This window comes from Gobius niger (assembly GCF_951799975.1).
Source record: "Gobius niger genome assembly, chromosome: 1".
NCBI lineage: Eukaryota > Metazoa > Chordata > Actinopteri > Gobiiformes > Gobiidae > Gobius > Gobius niger.
The window spans coordinates 9,738,855-9,765,771 of NC_136852.1; the positions used below are offsets into that span (position 1 = coordinate 9,738,855).

Below are 26,917 nucleotides of genomic sequence, written 5' to 3' on the forward strand. Positions count from 1 at the left end.
CCGTCTCCGTTAAACCTGAGCCCACTACGGGCACACGGGCTAATCGCTGTACTTCAAGCTCAAAGTCCAAAAAGCCCACCCCGCGATGTCACACCAGCCACGGAGCGAAAGCCAAAAGTCGTGGATCGCTGCAATCACCTCTGTTGTCTTCCTCTGTGCCGCTTTACCGCCAAACCCACAACGCCCCCCTCCCATTTCCCCCCAACGATTCTCCTTCCACGGACCGATCATCAGTATCCGGGAAGAGCGATTCCAATCCAAACACCCCCCCTGTCCTCAGAACTACATTCACTCTCACGCCATCAAGCTCTGTCGAATCAGCGCTCTTACCCAAAGCATCAGAAAATTATTTTCCGGGAAGAAGCGATGTCAAGTCCCCGAGGCAATTCCAGCAAGACGCCGTCCAATCTGACAATCCTATGTCCCCAAGTCCATCAAATGTGTCCTCAAGAAACTGCCACATTATGTCCGACGCAGTAGAGTCGTCACCCAAGTCAGTGCGTTCATCTATGTCCATGCAAGATGTGGTTTCCAGATCAAGGCCGTCTCACGATGGCACACAGGGGAACGCAGAAGCTGGAGTGATCTCCGAACATGACCCTGAATCGCAGTCCGAGCGGTACAAGCAGCACTTCGTATCTGATCTGTCTCTGAACGACAGCAAAGAAGATGTTCTAACAAGGAGAAATGAAGTCGTGTCAACAGGTGAGTGGATGCCTTTTTCAATTGAACGGCCAAGGTGTTTGTTTTTTCTGTTTCTGTTCTATAAAAGGACATTTAACAAGCAGGAAAAAGGAGAAAATGCTCACGTGTAAATTGGCAGCACGAGGATTGATAGACCAGCTCTATGATCTTGAAAAACACTTGACACAAACTAACCTAGAGAAAACATTTATAAGCCATGCATTCTTTTCTTTCAAAGTTATGTCAAACTAAAATACCAGCAAAGCAATCTCATTCTCAAACTGTGACGTGAAGTTTAAAGGGGGGGGGTAATATGCAAAATCGACTTTTTCAAGCTTTACATCATGTTATTATGCCATTCCCTCAGTAAAAACATGCCTGAAGTGTTGCCTTGGCACATTCACGTATGTTTGAGTAATCTGTAAAAACTCTGATGGCGGCCATTTTAGGGATAGGTTTGCCTGAGTCTCCTAGGAACGCCTCCACCTCCTGGAGACGCCTCCGAGCTTTCGTCACCAGCCGAGTAACCAACCACTGCTCCTCAGCAGAACCCCCTCCCCACTGATGCCACAGACAGAGTGTGGAGGGGGCGTGTCGGAAAGGGTCAGAGGTTCTTAAAGAGACAGAGGCCTATTTCTAGACATTCACTACAGCCATTTTGAGAGCAATTTTATACAAGGCAGTTATTCTAATTTACTGTATTTACAGACCAACAGAAGGTTTGGTCATCATTGTAGTGTGCTATAGACTGGTGCTATGGGTTTAAAAAAAGCATAATACCCCCTCTTTAAAATTAAACTTTCGCACTCTTCAAGATCTTAACATATTAACCTGGTGGTCAGGCGTTTGGAGTTGAGTGACAGGTCTCCATAGTAACGCTGAAGGGGAGGGGTCGGCACTCCTTTGGTTCACGTGCAAACAACCTTGTGAAGGAGGAAAGTAATCTGCGATGAATGCGTCACACTGGTCTCTTCCTGCTTTTCTGCGCCCGCCCTCCGAGCTGCCGCTGTGAGTAGTCGCTGACCACGGTGCGGGTCAGAGTGTCTCGTGGCGCGGCTGAGGGGGAAAGGTGGAAACAGCGGCCGTGGCGGGGTCTAATGAATGCGCGGTTCAACTGGGCCAACAGCTCTGAGTATAGAGCGCTGATAGGGAGTCAGAGGTGCGCAGTAACAAGCTATAAAACCGGACAAATGCCCTAAAGAGAAGGCAGGCACTCGTCCAGACACGAGGCTTAAAAACCCGGACGGTCCGCACAAAATCCCGACGTCTGGTCTTCCTCATAGAGTAACAGAGGTTTTCAAAGTCATCAGCTAGACTAGGTTGTTTGAGTTGAACATATTTCACCGCTCTCTTCTTGGCTGAAGCTATTGTATTATTTAACTCAAATAACCCAAGCCAAAGGGTAACCGGTTTAAGTTGTGTCCCCACTCCTTCCACAAATATAATGAGACTGGCCTTGACAAGAAGGGCATCTATCTCTTTCCCTGCCAGTCCTTTTCTTATAAATTGCAAGGCCAGTCTCATTATATTTGTGAATGGAGTGGGGACACAACTTAAACCGGTTACCCCTTTGGCTTGGGTTAAGTTTGAGTAAAATAATAGCCTGCCAGAGTTTGTGCTAACTGTCTTTGGGGAAACAGTGCAACAGTGATAAATGTGTACAGTAGGGATGCACTAAGCTCCCGATCCGATATTTTGACACTTCATCTGGCCGATACCGATCCAATACAGTCTTTTTGTATTATTATATTTTTATGTTTTTTTTGTTTTTGTTTTTTAATGAGAACGTTTTTCAGAAGCAGGTGTTAGCGGCAGGTTAACGTCCAGTTATCAAATCCGATCCAAACCGATACTCTCAAAATGCCCGGATCGGCTACCGATACCGATACTGAATATTGGATCGGTACATCTCTAGTGTACTGTGCATGTAATATTCCAAAATATTTGTCTCTATTTTCATTTCATTCCGGTGCTTGATTTCACTCAACAATGAGCAAAAGTATAGTTTCAAACATGCAACAAAAAACAAATAGATTTATGAAGGAACTGGTCTGTTTAACTGCTAAATAAAACCGGTCAAGAGGAGAGGAAGCAAACCTTTTCTCTAGTTTGACTGATATTCAATGTGTAAGGAATTATATGCGCATAATTATTTAACTTTGCACAACGTTCGAATCAGCTCGGCCAGTTTCAATCTCCCTGTGAAAAAAGGAGGAAATCGTCCGCCTTTTGAATGCGGTTATTGCTTATTTTCCTTACATCCTGAAAAAGTTTGCTATTAAGAGATCACACTTGTGTTAAATAAGGCTCAAAATCAATACCGGCAGCTAATCATGGCTGCAGCCTCTTTTACTGCGGGATGGTGCTTGCTTGTGGATACCACTAACAGCCTCTGTCAAAGCTAATTTAAATCTCACTATAAAAGCTTGCACCGCTTTGTTTATTTTTTTCTATACATATATTGATTTGAGTTTTAAGTAAATACCTGACATTACGCCGCTGCAGACAGGGAGGTAATTACAGGGTGAGGAATGGCGCGATTCCCCGGTGTTCTGTCTACACAATCTGAATCAATAGCAGCTTTCATACTTGTAGATTATTTCATTGTGTAGGTGTAAACTTAATTATAAAGATGCACCGAATTGCTTTTGTTTGTCCGATGTGTTTAAAAAATAAAAAAAATGTTTCTCTTCCCTTGAAATATGAAACACAAATTAATTTTTTGATCTCTTTTCATCTTAGGTTATGCAAAAGAATCAACGTTCGCACTCATCCAAGAATACCGCAATGCCCTGAAGTCAATACAAGGTTTTGCATAAATATAATCATAGAAACACTTCAGCGTTGCTTATATGCAAAGCACTCTTCGCCAAGCCATTGGGGATACACAGCAACAGACAAATTTATTGCCACTGCAATGTCATCAAATGCATTAATACATGGATAGTGTATTATACCCAAGATAACCACAAAATCCAACAGGCAAAAGTATCTACACTCTATACAGTCGATTTTTATGATGCAGATGCAAGAACAAAACTTGTGTCTATATTTTTTTCAGCATTTATTTAAAACAATACATTTTTTGAGTAATTAAAGTGAAACGAGATTCCTTATTATTGCATTCCTTATTATTGATACACTTTTATTCTTTTTTCACTGGGGCATTCTTAGAGTCTAGAGCTCCTGGTAATTGGCCTTAGATGAGCAGATTCAGCTGTTCAATTGCCACTTTGGGGAGAGTTTCCCAAACAACCTCCCAAATATAAGCCACCAAGAGTCGAAACATATCACATAAACATGTCACTAATGTTTTTTTTAATTATATATTATATGTAAATAATCTCTCAACCTCCTGCTCTGTGCCTGTCAATCTACTCGGGGGTCCTGACCATAGACTGTCAAAAAATAATAGACAACTGCTCCTCTCTCCTCCCCTTTTGCCATAATAACTATGTTTGAGGGGGAAATCATGGCGGATTTACAGACTCCTCCTACCCAGCTCTGATGGAGCATGTTCCTAAAAAGGGCATAAGGGCGGGATCTTCACTGTAAACTCGGCCCGCGCCATTAGCTCCAATGCTAGCGGCCTGTCAATCAAATCCGGCCTTCATTAGTATACGAGATTTCTTAAATGTTCCTTACAAAAACCAGCCTCAATCCATCCATCCATTTCTTCCACTTTTCTGTTGCCATTGCCCCAGCCCCTTATGGCTCCTCCTGCAGGTGGTGGGTCCACAAGAGGACGGCCTCACGATTAAACGGGCCTGTTGGTCCATCACCTAGGACCTGTTTGCCATGGGAGACCCTACCAGGGGCACGAAGCCCCCGACAACAGAGCTCCCAGGATCATTCGGGTGCTCAAACCCCTCCACCACATTAAGGTGGCGGTTCCAGCCTGGTCCCTGTAATTGCGCCTAACCCAGCGTTATCACAGGAGCAATATCTAGCTGTTGAAAGTTTAGGCACGGGGCTTTAAAGTTGTTTTTAACGTGTCTAAAGTGCAATGCTTGCTTATGGAAGACTAGCTTGTTCTGCAGCCCCTATACGGAGGTACTGCAGCAATGTCGTCATGGTCGTAAAGCAGTGCAACCAACGGTCATTGGTCCTTGACAATAATCTTTCCTGCTTTCTGGTTGCACAGCAGCAAATTTGTTAGTGAGCAAAGTGTGTAAAGAGCAACTCTGTAAAGCAGCCCTCCCCAAAGTATAGCACGTCGCGACCCCCTTATCGTTACAAAGATCCCCCGGGGCCACTCAACAATATGCTTTCACTCTTTCCAAATATTATGTCATGATTTTCTTCATTAGATTCTCATAATTTTACAAAACAAATCCTAATAATAGTGGGTATAGGCTAACACTTATAATAGTTATACAAATGCCCATAAAGTTCATTTCAAACTCATTCATAGTTATACAAAGTGATGTGTGGTCAACCTTTGGAGGCCCCCCTGCTGTGCCTCTGAGGCCCCCCATGGGTTCTGAAACTGGCAGTAAATACATGAAACTAAAGATTTCATAAGCCCTGTGAGGTGGTATGCTAGATCCGTAAAATGTTGATATCTCGAGTTTGTCCCAGCATTTCTCGCCAAATTCCATAATATGTCACATACAGTTTCAAATAGTTACCCAACAGTGTTGAAGTGCAAGATATTAAATATTAGGCTGAATAAATAGTATCGCGCTGTGTATCAAATCCTATTCTAAACGAAAAATGTCAACATGAAGTCTGCATTTTAAGATCACGCTGATGGGAGTTTGATGTTCTGGCAGACAGTGAAGATGAGATGTCCAGCGACAGCCTGGAATTGACCCGGTGCGAGGACGACGACGACACGGATGCTGAGGGCCGTTTAGACAGTGACAGATCGAGAGATGACAGAGGGAATCCTGCCAGCGTTCATTTAGCCGAAGTCTTTGTTCCTGCGCATAAAGAGGGAGAGAGGGATTTGCCAACTGATGAGGCCCAGCAGCTGTCAGAACCAGCTCGGGTAACATTTCTCTACATTTCCACTCCACTTTCACTTTGTGACGGAGCAAAAGTCAGCTATTTCTTAACATTAGGCTTTCGCAAACACAGCTTTCGTAGCCATTTTTCAAACACACAGTTATTGCTCGGCTCTTTCCTTTGTTTGCGGTGTGAATATTAGTTTGAAATGTATTTGTAATGATGAATGCACTGAGCGGCACTGCATCGAGGAGGGAGAAAGTACTTTTAAAAGCAACTAATGATGATTGAGTAGTCTTCTATAGCGCTTTCCTATATATTCAAGTCAGTTTACGATTGTTTGCCTTTTTCATTCACCCTGGACACTTGGTGGTGGCCCAGGGATAGACTGTCAATGTCCAGTTAGGGCCCCTGCAGTGGCTACAGTGGAATAGTGCCCCCTAAACCCAAAGGTCGACAGTTTGTGTAGTTCTAACTGGTTCATACCTGACAAGATACTTTACCTAACTGGGAATGAATATGATGTAAGAGTGACTGATTGGTGTCTTGCCTAAGGGCACAATAGTAATACAGGTATGTCATTCTGGACACAATGGACTTTCCTTTACAGTGAGACACTACAGGTGAAAACATACATTTTTCGCTTGTTTACTTCCTTAACATCTTAGTTTTAAACTCAGAGTAAAAGCAGATTAAACTTACCCTTTGCAATGCTTCTTTTATGATATTATGGTATCCGCATGTGGCATGAAAGGCAACCCACCAAATATGCAAGCGCAGGTGCTTACATTGCAAAACTTAAAGGTGCATTATGCAACTTTTTATGTGGGAAAAAAAACTTCATATTTGCGCGTAGTTGACCTTGTAGTGACCCAGTGGCTGTATGAGTGGTCAGCATGGCACTTTTTCACTTGATCACAGTGGTGTGGACGCTTTTGTAGGATGCGTTGTAGAGACCACCGTGATCAAAAGTAAAGGTGACATGCTGACCACTCATACAGCCGCTGTGTCACTAAAAGGTCAAATACACACAAATAGCAACTGTTTTTTCCAAATAAAAAGTTGCATAATGCACCTTTAAGAGCCTGTTTTCTGAAATGGAAGTTTTCTAGACTCTCTACTGACTCAAAACGTTTCAGTCTTGAACTAAACAATATTTTTTAGAGGGATTTTTTTAATATTGAATTTCCAGCCTGATTTAATGAGCGTTGAACTGCAATAAACACATTTTTACAGATATAAATAAGGAGCTCGGAGCCAGCTGAGGTGGCTCGGGCATCTGTTTTGGATGCCTCCCGGTCGCCTCCCCCGGTAGGTGTTCCAGACATGTCCTATTGGGAGGAGACGTCGTGGAAGGCCCAGGACACGCTGGAGGGACTATGTCTCTGAGCTGGCCTGGTGTCGCCTCGGGGTCCCCCCAGAATGGCTGGAGGAGGTGTGCATGGATCGGGGAGTCTGGGCATCTCTGCTCAGACTGCTGCCTCCACCACCCGGCCCCGGAAAAAAGCGGAAGAAAATGGATGGACAGATATAGATATTTTATAAATGGCATATTCAAAAACTAAACAAGAACTAAAACCCTAAATAATAATAGTTTTAAAATGCCGGAAAGTATTGGCATTTTTTTTTAGGAAAACAGAAAAATGACAGGAAAAGCAAAAGTTTCAAATTAATATCTACTTTTCTCTCTTCACCTGCAGTGTCTTGCCTTACGCATTAGTTAGCAAATGTTTTATACTGTTGCTCTGAACAATATGAATGAACAATGAAAGGAATACATCTTCTGAAATGAAACCCCATCATTGCACTTTTTAGACGGCGGAGACAAAAATCCCGTTAGTTTCTTATTGTAGCAAACCAGCAATATCAGAAAACTCTTGTACCGCACTAATTACTTACATTATTCATCTGTAGCTCGGAGATACCTAAGGGCCTGGTGTTAAAAGTACACGCTGTAGTGAGGAGAAAAGAGTGGATTATAAAAGACAGTGCACGGACGCTCCCCAATGACCTATCTGCCGTTTAATGGTATGAATCCTTTATGCTGCAATAGAAGAATAAAAGCCCGGACCGTGTTGTACTTTAATAAAAACCCTGCAAAATGAGGTCCGTGATTGCACAGATGGTCCTTATGATTAGCGAGTAATTTCCCCCTTTTGTCTATTTCTATATTCACTTGGCCTTTTATCAGATCTTAGCACACTGTTACAGCATACTTTCTATTTAGATATATTTTGAGATATTTTCTATATTTATTTACAGTAATTAAAGTAAATTGTGCAGATTGGACTATCCATGCATTTTTGGGGGGAGGTTATGTTGAGCTTTATGAGGACCATATTATGTAACAGAATGTTTTGGGATTGATTGACAAACTTTGATTAAGTTTTCTTATGGATTGAATAATTGTTCTAATACATGATGGAGCAAGAGGAAAAGTAATTCATCCTTGTAGGAGAACAGACTTCTCTTCATTTAATTCCATCTAATTTAAACAACAGTGTAAACTATTTACTATACTGGATCGTCACATTTAGGAGCAGACCAGTGCACTCATTCAGAGCACAGAACAATGTTTACACAGGCCTGTATAATTCCTCTATATACAGTATATTCAAGAGTCTTGTACAGATAGGAAACATGCAACTAAATTTATACAGTTGACACTGAATGTTACTTTTAACATTTTTAACATTTAAAAATGTTAAAAGTAAGTATTTTCCTTTCCCTACATGTTCCAGCCATGTCCTAATAGCCCAGACCTGTTCACCACAACTGCCTCTAAAATCCTGCACTGTCACTCAAAAAGGTGTTAATTCAGGTCCGAGTGCCGTCATGCACAAACTTAATATAGAGACTGCAGTTACACGTGTGGCCTGAGGTGGCAGTAGCGAGTATAAAATGACCAACTTTCATCTAGTCTCTTTAATATCCAATGCTAACAACTGGAAGCCTCTAGGCTAGACTAAGCCATAGAAATGAATGGGCGCTAAGCTAGCATTAGCAACACCCGCTCATACTAAAGTTTTTATTAAAACGCCTCCTCCTTTCAACCTGGTACAACACAAGTAATCGGAGCCCACACTTTGACAATAGATGCTTTTAGTTTTAGAATTTTATTCAGGGCTTTAGTGAGTACTTTTTAGCTCTAGTTTAAGTTTCGAGAGTAGGAGGTTCCGTCCTGCGAGAGAAAGTATCGATGCCTGCTCAAGTGAATATATAGCTTTGATACCACTTTTAGTATCAATTTAGTATCAAGGAATCGCTTTTTGTGACAACCCTAGTATATATACAGTATTTAAGTATATTAAAGGAATAGGCCACCGTTTTTACATACTGAGATATGTTCTTACCTTAGCTTTGACGAGTTCTTTAGGACCTGTCTGGTCTTCCCCCGTGCCTTCAGTCACGTAAACACAGCGCAGACGGCATTAGCATTTAGCCTCTCCCCCTCTCCACTATAGCTCCAAAACAGGTCAAGATAGAAGCTACCAAGCTCTTCCACGTTTTCCCTATTTAAATATGGTTACGTGAAGTGTTACACTACAAAGTATAATTACACAAAATTAAACAATGTGGATTTTCTAAGCGGATTAAAGGGGGAAACTATATTGTAAGGCGTAATAATACCAGGAGTAGTTCGAAATCCACGCAGTAATCTTCACTTTACTGCGCAGTAATCTTCACTTTACTGTGCGGATGCCAAAAAACAAGCAATTTCCCCATGACCGTATATTTACTTTGTACACGATTGACGGGGTCCTTTGTGGTTCTTAACGACAGCCTTCTGGTTAAGACAATGTACCGTATTGATAATTAGAGAGGCCGTCATCCGTTAAAAAATCAAATTTATTTGCAAATCAAAACCGAATAGAAAGAAGATGATTTATTTGTACACTAGACTGGCCTTTTGTCCAAATCAGGTCCAGGTATGAGCCACTATTTTTCTTGGTCTCTTTCCTTTCCATTGTTATGCTTGTCCATTCCCGCTCACGCCTCCCTCCTTTTCACTACAGGCCACTGCAGTGTCTCGCAGCGCTCCGGCAAGAATGTTAATACGTCCTATCTAATCTTAACCAAACAGAGCTTCTTGGTAGTGGCCTCATCTCGGTGGAGGACACAGCGAACACGCTCACTCACCTTGAGCATGTTAGGAGAAACTCACGAGTCACAAGAGATCCATTTGTTAGTCAAAAGTCCATTAATCTGGGAAATTGCCAATAGTAGAAAACAAAAGAAGAGCAATTGAGTCAGAATAAAGGGTTTTTATACAAATGTGTTGGTTTCCTGCTTGCAAAATGTAGCTAATTAGTGCAAAAACATCAGAATTTTTCCACATTTATGGTAATAAAAAAAAAAGAAAAGACATGGAAGTCGTATTTTGTTCGCGTCACTAGACTACCACTGTCGACATTGAAATCATGAGCCTTGCATTGCCATCCCTTCGCACCACCATTAATGTCCTGTGCAGGGGAGATATTTTACTTTTGTAGACTTAACTGACCTATAGGGAAAGTCTGTCCTCTGCTTTGACCCATCTATCCACCAGTGCCTTGGAACAATTTGTCAAGAACAAGGTGGGACTGCACTGAAGCCAGGATCTTGGTCTCTAGTACCTAGAAGGGATGGCACCTAGACACGGGGAGAACATGCAAACTCCATACACAAATCTTCCACCTGATATGGGAATCAGACCAGGAACCTTCATGCTAGCCATTCAGCCACTCTGCTGCCCATTTCTGTCTCTGCATCACATCACTGTTTACAAGGGAAAGGTCTAAGCACCAAAATCTAATCCTTTTTCCATTCTTGCCTCTGCCCAAGGTGCGCTCGCTTTGGCTTGACTCTGACGACTCTAGCGATGACGATCCTCCGTACAATTACCGCGACCTCCATGCGACAAACCTCAACGCAATGCACCAAAGCCGAAGATCCCTGGACACCTCCACCCCAGCAGGTACCCCATCTCCTCTTGTCCCTTCATCCATATATATATCTTTCTTTACTTTCCGACTTAAAACTTGTTCATGTTTCTGCCACACGCAGTCCCGCCGCTGCTCCCAGAGATTAGATTCTGAAGATTACCTCCGTGTCCGACTTTTTGGGGGTTGTTTTTGCCCGCAGATACTTTCCAATTTGCAAGCTTTATTCATATCACAAAGGCCTCATAATAGGATTTAGAACAAATATGTTAAAACATAGAGCTTACAAGAGAGATGAAAATGAGTTTTTAAGCCCAGAGGAGCGCCGTCTGCTTGGAGGGAAAAAAAACTAGAGTGGAGGGACAATACCGATAATTTCGCAGCGGCCGGTTCCAAGGGGAGTTTCCCTCAAATGCCTCCTGTTGTTTTGAAGTCGTGCACTGCTCTAAACCTATGTGATTCCCTATTCAAATATTTGAACAGTGTATTAGTCTTTGGTTAAGCTTCTTTAATATAGTCCCCTCCCCAAAGCCACTCCTCAGCCACCCACACTTCCTTTTAATTCTTGCACCTCTCCCAGCTGAACGCATAGATAATAGCGCCTACGTCCTTCGCTCGAGTTTCCTATGACTTCACTTAAACACAGTGAAATGAAAGGCCTATTACATCCTCGCCGCAATGTCACCGTCTTATTGCAGCACCTACGCAAGAGGAGCTTTGGTATAACTTTGACAGGCAGGGTAATTGTTTGTTCTTTCCAGGGTTTATTAATACACTGCCTGGCCAAAAATGTCAGGACACAGAATTTTACAGTGCAAATAGACAAAAGCCTTCAGCAACTCTTTGTACGTACACGTTTAGCCTGGTACCTCAGTTTATTCAGTGCTGATCTCTTTGGTTGGGTGTAGGGCTGAAACAATCGATTAATCACCAACTAATCTACTATCAAAATCATTTTCAAGTATATAATGGTAATGGAGTGACAGTGGCGCAGATGGTAGAGCGGGTTGTCTTATGATTGGAAGGTCAGGAGTTCAAATCCCGCTTCCTACAGTTTCACACTGGCCTTGGGTCACTCACCTTGCCTCCAGTATCTGTGCACACTGGTGTATGAATGAGAGCGTGAATGGGTGAGTGGTTCCTTTCCGTGAAGTGCTTTGAGTGCCTAATGTCGGTGGAAAAGCACTATATAGGTCGAGACCATTTACCATTTGAAAAACGTAGGCTTTTACCCTTATAAACTGCGTGGAGAGTTACTGACACCACGTAAAAGCACCTGCCCTGGAGAACATTTGTGTACATTAGCTACAGCTGCTGAGCTACAGGTCGTACAAACCTCTCTAAGTGAAGGCCCCGAAAGCCATGAACCTCACTCAAAGCATCTCGCCTCGAATACAACATGTGACAGAAGGAAGGAGCTGAGCTGCTAGTTTAGGGTTTGGGTTAGATTTAGGGTTAGCAATTATGCTAATCCTAACCCTTTATCCAAATCTCAAAGAGTATTGACAGGATTGTGATTTGAAAGCCAAGACCATCTTGTTTCTAAAGCTATGTGTAAGATCTGTGTGATTGAAACACAGCTTACATCACATTTGCCGCTCCTAACCATAAACCATAAACCTAAACATAACCCCTGATCATGGGGGCGCCAAATAACAGGCTAAACATTGACTCGGACTGAGGCTCTGTTGACGTGACAAACTGTAAAATTCATAGAGAAAGGTTTTCTGTTTCCTCTTCAATCTTTGGCAAAATCCTGCCGTAGCTGGCACGCCTTAAACATAACTTTTGTTTACATAAACGTGCTAGGGGGTCTTTTACTGTTTTCTTCTGGAGAAATTATTACAATTATAGACAAAATGCTACTGTCAATCTGTTGTCCTTAACTATGAGTAACGTCATTGAAAACACATAGAGAATATGCACAAACTACACTGAGACTAAGGTGTTGTAAGCGATAATGCAATGTAAAGCACATCTTGAGTGTCCAGAGATACCAATGTAAAACCAATATAACCAGCATTATTATATTGTGGTTAAATATTCAGCAGTAACACAATGTAAGTCGAGCTAGGTCTTTGATTTTCGTGTCCTGCTTCCATTTTGAAGTTGTACATCTCCAATGAAAAACAATCAAATGCTCCTGTAGCCGAAAGAGTTTGACATTGATCGGCGTGCTCTCAGAGGTGCGGTTTTAATGGAAGTCTAGCCATGCGTCCTCAAATTGAATCAGAGCTGAAGTTATTTGGCGTGGGATCAGATACGGCCATTTCTTCAGGCCCGTGTTCAACGTGCTCTCCAAACTAAGGCTAAATAACTTTGCCAAAGACCTGAGACACGCTTAGATTGCCACTGGTAATAGGTACAAGGAAAGTACATGAAAACACATAATGGTCAAATCTATATAAAGATAGAAGTGAAAGGGCACTGCAATTATATGATTCGAACGGATTTCTTCATGGTTTTTAATCGTTTGAATGTAGCAGTGCTTGGTTTCTCATAGATCATTTTACCTAAAGCATATTGAAAAAAAAAAAAACCCATTCAATTACTGTATATCTATGTCATGTTATGGCGACGCATAAATAAGCAGCAACCTCCCTCTCTCTTGGTACAGCTGATTTTTTTGTGTGTGTGACTTTTTCTGTGAACTGCATTTGTGAGTTCCACATCGCTTTACTGGATACTTTACATCTTTGTTGTGTTTTTGTGAGGTTCAGTGGATTTTTTTTTACTGCAGAGAGTCCATACTGACCATGACACATTTTTTGCAGTGAACAAAGAACTAGCTTATGAGCTAAAGACATTTGAGACGTACACATTTCTTCTTTTGAAACAATGAAGAGAGACCAAGAGTCCCCCACCCCTGCAGCCCAGTGGGGGCGTCACAAGAGGCACTACAGGAAACAAAAAAGGGACAAACAAGGAAGTATTCAGAAGATGGTAAAAGACTGATGTGGAGCGGAGGGAGCTGCACAGGAGGAGGTGGACGAGCTGACCAGTGCGGGATTCCACGCTCTGAAAACGGAGACAAACCCAGGAGGTGCTGGAATATTTCAGAGCTCAGTCACAAAAGCTCAGGACTAACCCAACACCTGAATGCAATTTTGTTGTACAATTGTACAATGACAAATAAAGCACTTACTTACCGTAATTTCGGGCCTATAAGCCGCTACTTTTTTCCCACGCTTTGAACCCTGCGGCCAATATGACAGTGCGGCCAATATAGAGCCGCCAACAGGCACTAGACGCACTCTCTATAGCAGTAAATGCAAAAGTGCTCTTGGCTGAGGAACGGTAAATGAGTAACTTTTAAAATGATGAAGGCTCACTTTAGCCTAAATGTTGAAGGGCTTTGCTCGCCTGGAGAACGGTCTGAGCTGGAGATGTGGCCACAACGTGGACGAGTTACATGTCACATCCCTACACTTCCACATTGAGGTAGGCTACACCGGCCATTTCTGCGTGCCTTTTTTACACGTTTATCACTGCCGTCCCTGCCGCCTTCCCTCTGCCCACGACTACACCTTTCCCCCGGGATGAGGGGTCTATAAAAACCTGTATTGAAGCGATATTGCCCACGTATAACAACATTACTAACATGGCTAACTATTCGGTGATAAGCTACATCAGCACAGTGCCGGTGGTGTTCTTTTAACAGCAAATAGGTCCTCGGCTGGGTAGAATCTCAGGACTTTTTGGATGAATATAGGTCATATATTGACTAACTAATATACCGTTATGATAACCACAGCTGTCGTGGGGTAGACTGACATAAATCCGGCCAACGCTGACTGCTCACTAATACGCTATATTCATACATATATCATATAGGGGAAGTGTCTTGCCCGTGAACACAATGATAGAAACCTCTTACAGTCTTATGGTCTGCAATCGCATATAATATGGAAGTATTTGCTGTAACTCCTTACCTTTTTGCCTGTTCTCATCTCATGCTGACAAAACAAAGCCCTGCAGCCCTACCTTTAAAGATATATTGCTCTTCGGATAAATGACTTCATCCTGACTTCTCCCTTGAACCTTCTTTTTACCACCTGCCCTGAACAGCGCACTTCCTCTGTCGTATCGCCGGGGCTTAGGGCTCTGTTAAAAACGAATGAGTCCAACAGCGAGAGACTCCCACAAGGGCACGCCGGCCTTCCCTCCGCCCCTCTCCGCTCCACTCGGCACCGGCATGGCACTCATCAAACCCTCCGCTGTCTGTGCCACCGTCGTTAACGCTGCAAAGTTAATGAGAGAAAAAGGTTAGAGAGGAGCCATATCACCTTGACAACGCTCCTCCATCCCTCTCCGTAATCTCTCTATCTCTCTCTCTCCTTTTACTTTTTTTTTTGTGCAGTAGCAGGGCCGAGTTCCAACAGGTTTTATATGTCTGCTGCTGTCTCCTTTACTCCGTGTCACCCGGTCAGTTAGAAAATTAGGCTGTTAGTGTGCACTTCCTGTCCAGCCAGTTTAACCGAGCAACAAGCGGGCAGATGGACGGACAGACAGGCGATGAAACCCACACGGGAATGGCAATACTTGAGCAGATGTAATGACCACAAGAGCTGGTTAAATAAGTACTGATATACTCTTAGAGAAGGGTGTTTAAAGCTACACAGCGAAACATTTCAACAAATCACCGTGAGCAGGACTGATTCTTAAGGGAGGAGGCCAAACATGAGGTTTTATATACATTGTGTCCTCTTCTAAATGCTTGTCTCAGTGGGACTTTCCTGGTTAAATAAAATCTCAAATAAATAAATGATTCGCAGTGTGGCTTTAAGGTTTTCAGACAGCCTAATGTAGGTGGAAAGCGCTTTATGAGGTGAGACCATTTACCGTCAATTAGAAATGTTGTATATGCCAAAAAAATAAAACTACTAGGACTGACAAAAACAAAATAAACAGGGAAACAAAACAGAAGCTGCTAACTTTTCAAATGGCTACGTTGTGTAGGCCCCGAAGCAGCTGGTAGATGAGATGCTGAATGAATGAATAAAAGCTGAAGCTGTAATGACATTATAAAGTAACCAGCAAAAAAGTGGCACAAGCAAATGCTACTGACAAGTAATGATCCCAATGGGTTCCGCTGCTCATTTGAATTAGAATCAGAACAGTTTTCAATGCCATTGTTTGAGAACAGGTTCACAAACTAGGAATTTTTCTCACATAATTAAGTTTTATTTTCAGTTTTATTTTGAGCAATTTTACATTCATTTTATCTTCCAAAATTCATACAGTGTGGATACAATGGAGTAGGCTGAAGCACTAAGCTTGTAAGTGCCTACCCCATATTCAATTCAATATACATTTACATAACATAATAAATTATATGGCAGAGATTACATTGACTTTTGATACAAGAGAGTCCTTCCTGAGCTGAACAGATGCAGATTTGTCTCAACTTCCCTAGTTTACTTATGTCTTGTTTTGTAGAAATACTAATGACAACAACTGGTAACAGCAGCAACAACAACCAGGTAAGTCAAGTTTGGTTTAGTTCATTTTGTTAAAGGAATAGGCCACCGTTTTTATAAACTGAGATATGTTCTTACCTAACCTTAGACGTGTTAATATATCCCCGTCTGGTCTTTGTCCGTGCGCTCTGTCACGCAAACGGAGCACATACGCAACCTCTCCCACATGTCATATAGCTCCAAAAAAGCTCACGATAGAAGCTACCAAGCTCTTCCACGTGTTCCCTATTTAAATAAAGTTACATGCGAAGTATATTTACACAGAAATGTAACATGTCTATTTTATAAGCAGATAAAAAGGGGTACTATATTGTGAGGCGTAATGATACGAGGAGCACAGCGTCCGCGCAGTAACTCCTAAAGACTTCCCCCCGCTCACTTCCGTCAATAGAAGCTATTCCTTTAATGTAACATATAACACAGAATTTAGATTAAAATAATCTATACAACTTTAAACTATAAGGCTATAGGGGCATGCTTTAAGAATATTATAATAAATAAGATAAAAAGTAAAATATGGTAAAATGGCAACAATTTGTCATAGAACAACAGCGGGATTGTATTTACAGATGTATAGCTGTATAAAGTACACCACACAGTACAACAAAAGTGTTAACTGTCCTCTCAATTAATTATCTGAAGCATCAGATCACTTCCATGGCATGGCATATTTTTCACATTAAAAATACATACAGTATACATGACCAGATGACCAGATAGACAGGTACAGGAAATGTGTACTGGCTCCTCCCCTGTGAGCCGACTTAACCACTACTATAAAATACATATACATTTCACATTCGACAAGTAAATAATATATATATATTTTTTTATACGTAAATAAGAAGTTCTCGGACGATCTCTGCCCATTCATTTCACTGGACGAGAGCTGCTGATTTCACCCAAAGGGGACAGTAACCTTCTCCGTGACGTAGATGTTGCTCCCATCTATATGTGTGTGTTGTCATACCATAGCAACAGCATGGCAACAGCAACAAATTGAGTGGCAAGACGGCGATGATAGTCTTTGATTCGCCCAAACATGCAATGATGAAGGTTCGATTTCGATTTAAAGCGCACATACCTTCTATACAGTGTTATTGTTTTTTCCTAGTATTGGAATAAAATTAGCAGGACTAATCAATTGCGGACCAGCAGGCCTTTTGTCGTCACCGTGACAGTATTGCTCCTTTAAAGCTGTAAAACGTGCTTATAAAGTCATCCACGTGAAGAAGTGGGATGTTAGAGAGGCATTTGCAAAGTTACAAATGAGTCTGGACAACAACTAATTAAAGTGTTTGTAAAAAAAAAGAAAAGGAAAAGATATGGGAACCTTTAAAAGCGTATTTGACATTATAGACATTTAATCAACACTGTCTTAGTAAGTTTGCTGCGGCTGCCCTCCTCTCCCTGCCCTTCCTGTTTTCATTTGCATCTGATTTAAACTAGTTAGTACGCTCTCCCCTTGGTCAATGGCTTTAATTGATTGGCCTTCCACTGGAGAGAAGGAAGAAAACTGCAGTGATTGTATTTCAGCCGTCTGCGTTGGCCGAACAGGCTTGTTAGGGGATGTAAGTATGGCTGAGTTTGCTGTAGCCGTGTATTTGTCAGACACACACACACACATACGGGACAGGTTATTCTATGCATTGTATCTATAAAGAATTGAACGCTGTCGGGGAAAGATAGCAAAGCAAATGTACTGCCATTTCCATTTTGCTGGTTAAAAGTCAGAAGTGATAGCAGCGTGATACCGCATGATCCGTCTAGATTTCATTGTGTCTGCGGTGCCGGCATTCAAAGCGTTTTATGGACCATGAAAAGGGTAATAAAAGTGGGAAAGGTGGCAGCAGGTACAAAGGTTTTAGCGGAGATAGAATAAAACCAGTTTTAGAGCAATTTGATGTTCAAGTCATGTTGTACTTTTCTCATTATTACTTTTTTTCCGCTTTTGAAATGATAGAAGTTGCACGGAGAACTGGAGGTTTTGCTTGATGTTGGACTGAAAGAGTTGAAATGAGGATAGTAAATCAGAAATGCTGCAGACTTGTATGTAAGAAACCTGCAATGTCTCGCCTTTAAAAGTATACGCATAAAATATAACTAAGCACCAGAAAAGTCAATTCTCTTTACAGCAAAATGGTTCTTTTATAATATTTGCTGTTTACAACTTGTATTGGCTATTGACTGTTGTCTATCTGTTTGTTTTGTTGCTTTGGAACACTCTAAATGCTAAATAAGCGCGGTTGTATCTGTTTGATTCAGAGTGAAAAACAAAGATTTAAATCTGAGTTTACGAGAAATATCATAAAACCACCTATAACCAAACTGTTATGGAATTATGCTATTTGCATAGGTTTTCATGCAGTAAATTTACTTAAAGGAGCAGGCCACCGTTTTTCCATATTGTGATATGTTCTTACCTGAGATTAGACGAGTTGATACGTACCGGTCTGGTCTTTGTGCCTGTGGAAGAGCGTGGTAGCTTCCAACTTAACCCCCGTTTGGAGCTATAGGAATAAATTGGGAGAGGCCAAATTAGAGCTGCAACTAACGATTATTTTGGTAATCGATTAATCTACCGATTATTTTTATGATAAATCGCAGTGAATGGTGTGTAAAAATTGTATTTTTTCATTTATTTCTAATCACATGAAGCTAAAGTGGCATCTCTTGAGGACATGTTGATGGAGTAAACTTGAACTGTGTTGTAAAGTGTTTTTGGAGGCTCTTAGTGCCAGTTCTGCTTTATTAATTGGATGAGACACAGACAGATATCTATGAAATTTTCAATGTACAAAACTCTACAGACCCTAACTTGAAAAACAAAGTAGGTTTCCATCAAAAATAAAAAATGTTCATGTAATTTTTGCTCTTTTTAAGTCTGTGTTTACTAGAAAACGATTTATCGATTACTAAAATAGTTGACAACTATTTCAATAATCGATTACTTGTCGATTAATCGATTAGTTGTTTCAGCCCTAGGCCAAATGCTAACAACATCTTTGGTCGTTTTGCATGACTGAGGGCGCGCACAAAGACCAGACAGGTACCAGACAGGTAAGAACATATCTCAGTATGGAACAGCGGTGGCCTGTTCCTTTAAGCACTGGACTTCAGTAATTTTTTGAGGATGTGTACTTTACTTGTGTTTTTGTTGAGAACCTTTTACTTTAACTCCATAACATCTGAAAGATACGTAAATATAATACTCTACTCCACTACATTTCCATTAAGTCTCCAAACTAAAAAGCTAAAACGTCCATGTGTTTAGTTCATGTTAAATGCCCAGAGAAATATTGAAATACACAGAGGGGGAATTTAGGCACATTGTTTGTGTTTTTGAAGCTGCAAAGTTACTTTAAAGGGACTATACGGGGTTAAAAAATGTTAAAGGAACAGGCCACCGTTTTTCCATACAGAGATATGTTCTTACCTGAGCTTAGACGAGTTTGGAGCTATAGGAATATATCGGGAGAGGCCAAATGCTAACAAGATCTTTGGTCATTTGACTGAGCACACGCACAATGACCAGACAGGTACACATCATCTCGTCTAAGCTCAGGTAAGAACATATCTCAGTATGGAAAAACGGCGGCCTGTTCCTTTAAATTGAATAATGTGATAAGATAGGATTTTAATATTTTATTAGTAATTGGACTCAACTTATATAGCGCTTTTCTGCCTTTATCAGGCCCAAGGCGCTTTATAGTAAGGAAACAGTCACCCATTCACACTCTCATTCATACACCGATGTACGCAGACATTGGAGGCAAGGTGGGTGAAGTGCCTTGCCCAAGGACACAACCACAGTGTGCATTTGCAGCAGCTGGGATTCGAACCCACAACCTTTCGATCACGAGACGAGCCGCGCTACCCCCTTTTATCAGTAGTATCTGTACTTTTACTCAGGCAATGAAATCAAGGACTTTGACCACCTCTGGCTATACATACAGTATTTAGTGGATCAATATGTTGCTGTCAAACTGAATGAATGGGTAAAGCAAAGTTAATTAAAACGGTGAAGGAAAAACATTCTTTCCTTTCACTTCAATGGGCGCCTTATCATTTGAGTCGCCTCCTGGTTCAAGCATCAATTTTTTTGTTACATCAACTGTTTAACATAGTACGGTGATTTCTTTGTTTTTTTTGTTTATTTCTTTGTTTCTTTGTTTATAAGTGAGTGTAAGTGAAGCTTGTGTGCCGGTTTAAAGACAGAGCGATTGTCGAAGGGGCAAAGGGACAACGAGGGATTGAAAGAATGAAGGACTTCACACTCGAGATGAAACTGGTTAGGCCGCGGCACATACGCTCACACGCCATCGTCGCCACTCAATGGGGGCCTGGATGTAATTTACAGTGAGCAGGTGGAGATGGATGTTCAATCTCATTCAATTTGATGTGGCAAAGGGATGAGACGGCACTCATCCCACAAGCTGTTGTGATCCTTTCTCTGTCTCTCCCCTGCCTGGCCCGCCGCGCACTCTGCTCCTCCGCACACAAGCATCCTCAGCTGCCATTTGATGCCACACTGTTTGTAATATGCTTTTTGTGGTAAATCCATGTACAGTCGGAATTATTCATAGCCCTCTATTTATTCCTATGTTATATTCTGCTGATGTACATTATGGTCTTTATTCTACATCACAGGCTTTTAGAGAGTGTATCAGGGGCAATGGATGGAATTGACCACAAATCAAAGCTTTTGAGAATGTTCGGAAAGACTATAAATATGGCCCTGGCCAAGCAGCTTCTTTACATTTCTAAGCTTGATGAGTCAGTTTTATTCACCGTCTTCACAAATCAAGTCACGTTTTATCTACAACGGTCACACGTGTCAAGTAGGGCCTGACCGATGTTTGGATATTTTCAATATCAATAAAAAGGATGAAAAGTGATAGACTGATAGTGGGCGGAGAAACATCGCGGTCAAAATCGGTCAAAAGTTTGCGCTTCTATTTTATAGACCAGGGGCAGGCAACGTGAGGCCCGGGGGCCCAATCTGGCCCTCCAGCACAAATCCTCTGGCCCTCGAAAATGGTGTCCTATGTAAGCATTAACACACTCATTTTCGTCCCCTCACTAGTGCTCTTGTGAATACCTTTATGAACGTTTTTTCTATACTCCGTCATTATTGAACTGTTCACATAAGTTGTTTTCTCTCGCATGTAAATGCCTTTTAATATGCCTTTTAATATGTCCTGTCCACATATGCAATTAGCTTGTTGAATGTTTTTCGATGATCTTATGTTGCATTATTTTGCTACACCGGGTCACGTGATACCTCTTTGTGCACAAAATCAAGAGTTAAGAACATGTTGAACACAATCTGCAAACATTTAGGCCTCTCTGTGTTATCGTTACTCCAGCTCCTGCAAAGATTGAGGTGCTCATTGCTTTTATATGAAAAAATAGCTTGTTGGAAAAACAATGTTTGGAGTCCCTTTGATAACTGACGCTCTTTTTCCCCCCAAGCTTTTCAATCTTTTTTAAGTATTATTGTAGAATATTCATGAATTAAATGATTTTAGTGTCTGACTGCTGCATGAGAATGAAGAAGTGATTAAACAGGACTGAAATCTTTCTGAATCCAATGTTTGATGAGGACATACTTGCTCTATAATTTATTGCAGGTGCAGAGTTGTCCCAGGCAGCGATGCTAGAACTCAGTGGCTGTGAGGATCCTGACATGGAGGCTGATACAACAAACCACACATTGTCCCGATTGGAGAGGGAGCTGAGACTACTGGCCAGGGGTAAATAACTCCTACACCCATGTTTTCCTTCTATCCTATCAACCACTCAACTTCCATAATCAACTTATCACATTTAAACTGTTGTAATCATATAATGGGCAGATACAAACACTATATGTGAAGTTGTAAAAGCCTGAATAAACCTGGACTTACATATTTTTGACACTCCTTTAAGATGAATGACATTCTACACAGAGATATACGATGTTTTGTTTCCCCCATTCTGTACGATGTGGATTCCCCTGACGACGCTGTAGTCAATTTGATGTTAGTTAATGACTTTGAAGTCGACAAACAATAGACTCCTGGTTTAATTGCGTTTACCAGTGTTAATGTTTGCTTCAGAGACAGGGCCAGAGGTCTTCGCTGCAGCTCCAGGAAACAGCACAGCGCATCATCCTCGCGGGAACCGTCTCTGCACGCGGTGGGTGAGATACTATTAAACCACTCTGCTTCAGGCAAACAAACATTATGCTCTCCTTAAGGGTAATTTAAAGCACATATACATTTACATATAACAGACAGCGCTTTAGGAACCCGTTGCAAAGACCATGAAGCCATTATATTTAGTTATTTTGATTTTGATCCAATTTTAAAGGGTGCATACTGTATTATGCCTGTTTTACTTTTGACCATGTTATAATGTTTCAGTTTGTTCTGAGGAGTTCCTCGCATTGCGTTTATTATAAGACTGCTGAATTGGTCACATGCATTCAGCAAAAAAGGAAAGCTTGCATTTTTATCACTCTCTATACACTGTAAGTTTTGCTTAGAAGTTATAAGTAATCCTCGGGTCATTCTGATTAATTTAGATGTTTCTTGTTCTGTACTTCCTGGATACAATTGCGTCATTATTAAGACCCCAAACTTTTCAAGCCCATAATCCAACATTATATCGATTCTGAGTCGGAGGAGGAGCCTCAGTCAAAGTCTTCACCAGCCCTAGCGCCTTTATTTTATTATCACTATTTGATTCTTACAGAGACATAATTTCACATTATAAAACGTTAAATATCCAATCCTGAGGCACCAAATTAATGTTTTATACGTCTATTTTTAACCTCTTAACCCCCACCAAGTGCGTTTTCCCCAGGTCAGTTTTACCCCAATCTAAAAGGTTACAGCTTATAGGGCAGTGTAACGCCACATTTGAAAGCTAAGACCTACAAAACTCATCTAAATGGAGAGTTTTGTTGGTCTCCATTGGAGCTTTTTCCTCGTGTTGTTGTAGGGCTGGGCAATTTTGGATGAAAAATAATCACGATTATTTTTCCTATATTGATCGATCTCGATTTTCAATTCGATTTTTTTTTACACACAATACAGATGCTGCGGCCAAACTGAAAACTCCAGCTACCTCATCAGCATAAACAAGCTCTTCACTTCTAGCGTCACAGTACAACATCCCCTCACAAAGCAGACGCAACATTTTTTTATGTTTGAAGAATGTCAGAAGCGACAACACGCGCATGTTTGTGTGCGGAGCCTCAAAAGGCCACGACGTCACGGAGTGAAGCTCCAACAACTTATTATGTACATAAAGAAATGAGTAAACCGCGCATTTATTAGTGAAAAAGACGATCAACTTACAATTCACTGTTAGAAGTCCAGCTAAGGTATAAACTCTTCATCCCCGTGTGCGTCCTCGTCTTCTGGCAGCTTCCCGAGTGTTTCCGTTTTGCCAATTAGACGAATTACCATAACTTTGTAGCTGATTTTTCCCGTAAAATCACCAGGTCCTCTCCTCTAGCTTCCGCATGTGCCATCCTGTGCTTCCTGTTTTGTTTGGGCTGAGTGTTTCCCTGGGATTGACCTGACAGGCGCTGCAGCATTGACCCGCCATCCATATTTTTTCCAGAATGTGACAGGACTGGCCAATTCTCCTCGATTAAAACGCACCACGCGATTATCATGATCGACCTTTATTAAAATCACGATTAGATTAAAACTCTATTAATTGCCCAGCCCTACGTTGTTGCTGCATTGTCATCACTTTTTTAGCATTTTTCCCATCGTTTTGCCATGTTTTTTTTTTCTCTTTTGTGGCTTTTTTGTCCCTTTTCCATCTCTTTTTGTCTTTCTTATTTTGCGTTTTCGTTACACATTTTTAAGTAGTTTTTAGGTTTAATGGGTAATGCCAAACTGAAGAAAATGTGCTTGGTTCAGGTGGGCGTTAAGAGGTTTCTCACTGTAAATCGAGTGTATATCTTTTTTTTTCTTTTCTTTTTGCTATTTTGCAAGGATCCCAGACGCAAACTGTAATTGTAAATTTGACTCTTCATCCATTCACAAAACCTGTGGGTACTGGCGCCCACAAGTCACATTCATTTTTTTTTTTTCTTTTTTTTTTTGCTGCATGTTCTTTCAGTGGAACAAATCGAAATGCACATTGGAGTTCCCATCCGCACAATAATCGCCACGTTATCCATTACTTTCTGTGTCCCCTGCACTTCTATACCGTCGCTGTGGTCCCATCGGGGGGTAATCCTTTCTGTGCCCCGTCAGAGCTCCTCTCTGTTGGATATATGTGGCCGGTAATGGATCGTTAGCCGCAGAACGACTTTAGCTTTGACAGCGCCTCGGCTATGGGCTCCTAATGTGCTGCTTAATATATGTTCGAGAGCAAGAGAGGGCAGCGGAGCGTTCTTTTTCTCGTGTGGGGTAATGTGTGACTCTTTGCAACGCGGCCGGGCACGGAGCAGAGCGCGGGAAATACTGGAAAGACCGGTGGAACAAGCGGATTAACGCGGGCAGGACTGAGGGACGAAATAACTCCTGACCCTAAACTAAATCTGGAATTATTTATTGCAACCAGTGTATATTCCAAGGTTGGGGGAAGTTTTGTGTAGACATTTTCAAATCATGATTTTATTTCTAAAGATGATAATCCAATAAGGAAGTGCAATAACCCCCATTTCTTTGGTTGCCATGGGTAAAACTAGTTTGCAACTAGTTACATCTAAGAGAAGTCTTTGATCAAAATACTCGGGACCAAAATCCCTGCAGATGTCCCCAATTGGCACCAGTGCAGGCCTCCATTATGTTCTGCACTTCCAGTCAGGGAATGAAATGTCTATATACTAAGATTAAGTAAGTACTGCTGGTAAAAGCAGCCCAGAATGAGTCGTGAGTCAGTCAGTGGTTCCCATAAACCACTACTGCAGGCCACATACCCTTCCTTTAATTCAAAAAGTCAAATTATTTCCTGTGGATCTAATAATATCGTACTAAAACTTTTTTTTTTTTTATGTATAAATGTTGCATTTCTCAACCTCGACTTCCAAAAGTTACACTCTCGTCTATACGGAATGACCCACTCCTTACACTTTCCACATCCCAGATAAATTGAACACCTAAGACGAAAGGCGCCTCAGTGAAGTCCAGACTTCAGAGAGATATTCCTCTATGTTACATTTATGGAAAGGGCTTCATTATTTGTTTCATTTCTCCTTTTCTAACGTAATGCAGGACAGAGAGAAAATGAGTTTGATTTCTGTCCATCAAAGCTCTTATATAGTTTTGATGAGGATACAACATTATAACATGGCTTAAAGATCAAAAAATGTAGAATGTAGTAGAATAGAACATGAATAAAGTAACAAAAACACATTTCTTTTAGGAGAAAACGGAGTAAGGAAGAACAGGATGAAGAGGAAGCTTTGCTGAGCGATCACAAAAGCGTGCTGTTACTACCCTGATGTACTTTTGTAATGTGATTGATTGTTTGAATCTACTGTATATCCATTCCTTAAAATCAATGGCTTTGCACTTATTAAAGAGCTGTGTGTGTACTGTATGTTCCCCTGTGTGTCCAAGCCTTGAGTTGCTGTGCATGTTAGAAGGGTATTAGCCCAGAATGCTGGAGAAAGGCTGGAGGCGAGGCCTGACAGGAAGATGAACGGCGAGTTGGGTTTTAATTCTTAGCAGGTTTGGCTTGCCTCCATTGATCTTGGTCCTTTGTGTGTTGCTCATGTACTATTTAGCCAGTGTAGCTTCCATGGAAACTAGACCCTTAATATATACTGCACAACATGCTGGGGCAGTGTAAAACCTGATAAAATAATTGGCAGACCACATATAGTTGTTACACAGTGTTCTACGGCAGCTTTACTATTAAATTAAGTTGGGATTCCACGTGCAAAAGGTTGGAAATATGCTTTTTGGACAACAATTAGGCGTAAGTGCAAATATTAGCAAGAAATGTGAACTATGCACTTACTGACACTAATCAACAGTGATGCCAGTAACGAGTTACTCTAATCTGGCTACTTTTTTCAGTTACTAGTAATCTAACGCATTACTTTTTCCAGACCAGTAATCAGATTAAAGTTGCTTTTCCAAGTCTCTGTGAGTTACTATTCTGTCAATTTTCAGGAAAAGAATAGTAGACAAACCAAACCTTCATATTTTGAGTTGATAATCCTTAACTTTTACAGTGGAGATGGGCCTTTAAGGATCTATATCATGCTATCTTAGCCATTCCAAAGTAAAGTAAAGTGTTTTCTGGCGGTATTTTTCAAACTCGGAAGACAAAATGCTTGGATTCAGTTAACTCCGCCCCCACTCTCCGCTCATACAACTTTAGCAGTAGTAGAAATATAAATACCACTGCAAAAAGTGAAGTTACTTCATGATGCAGTCATAAGGAGTTGACGTCTGCAACTCATAAATGGCTAACACACACAAGCTAACACACACGCTAATACGCGTTTTGATCGACTCATCGCTCTGTCCTGGCCGCTCCATCGGGTGTTTACATAATGGGAATCCCGGAAAGAAATTCCAACTTCTGGCGAGTGGCCTCTTCTTTAGGAAGGTTGAATAAAGTCCTGTCCTCTCGCAGCCAAACGCGCTTTTCTCCGTGACATTATCATTAGGTAAGAAAAAAGAACAGACGTGTCCAGAGTAGGTTAGAAAGAGCTCCTTTCAGTGCAAACATGACATCTGTTCAGACACTCAGGGGTGTGCTTGTTTTCCCTGCAGGGGCAGTGTGGACACCTCTGGTACTTCTTTTTTTCATTTCTTTCTTACTAATAATAATGAATGAATAATGAAAAAGCTGTTTTACAAATTAAAATCAGACCGTAAGGCACTACATTACAGATGTCGAGCGGAACAAGTCAGT

The 26,917-nt window shown here is 41.3% G+C and overlaps 2 protein-coding genes across 4 annotated transcripts in view; both read left to right on the forward strand.

Moving 5' to 3' along the window:
* The window catches only part of zbbx (zinc finger, B-box domain containing), a gene marked incomplete at its 3' end in the record, with an annotated part of 49,871 nt that extends 49,380 nt beyond the window's left edge, over window positions 1–491 (forward strand). Inside the window, exon 15 of the mRNA XM_079565334.1 lies at window positions 1–491. Coding sequence (XP_079421460.1) covers window positions 1–491 — 491 coding nt within the window.
* On the forward strand, window positions 482–25,536 carry LOC306976851 (uncharacterized protein). Of its 3 annotated transcripts, none has more exons than XM_079574963.1 (7): window positions 482–705; window positions 3,427–3,492; window positions 5,460–5,677; window positions 10,459–10,591; window positions 21,676–21,792; window positions 22,138–22,220; window positions 25,412–25,536. In XM_079574963.1, exons 1-7 carry the CDS (start codon window positions 510–512, stop codon window positions 25,424–25,426), a joined length of 828 nt encoding a protein of 275 aa, XP_079431089.1. In that variant the 5' UTR covers window positions 482–509; the 3' UTR covers window positions 25,427–25,536. The 3 variants fall into 3 exon arrangements, with proteins under 3 accessions (XP_079431089.1, XP_079431088.1, XP_079431090.1); XM_079574962.1 differs by having other exon boundaries at window positions 22,138–22,216; window positions 25,412–25,520; XM_079574964.1 differs by lacking the exon at window positions 3,427–3,492 and having other exon boundaries at window positions 22,138–22,216; window positions 25,412–25,520.
* Window positions 25,537–26,917: the final 1,381 nt, after the last annotated feature.

What these genes read in the sequence shown, in the direction of transcription:
- LOC306976851 (XM_079574962.1), top strand. Translation starts at nt 510, where the DNA reads ATGTCCATGCAAGATGTGGTTTCCAGATCAAGGCCGTCTCACGATGGC. An exon ending in AGCTGTCAGAACCAGCTCGG is followed by an intron (nt 5,678 to 10,458) that starts GTAACATTTCTC and finishes CCTCTGCCCAAG; the next exon opens with GTGCGCTCGCTTTGGCTTGA. An exon ending in GGACACCTCCACCCCAGCAG is followed by an intron (nt 10,592 to 21,675) that starts GTACCCCATCTC and finishes TTGCAGGTGCAG; the next exon opens with AGTTGTCCCAGGCAGCGATG.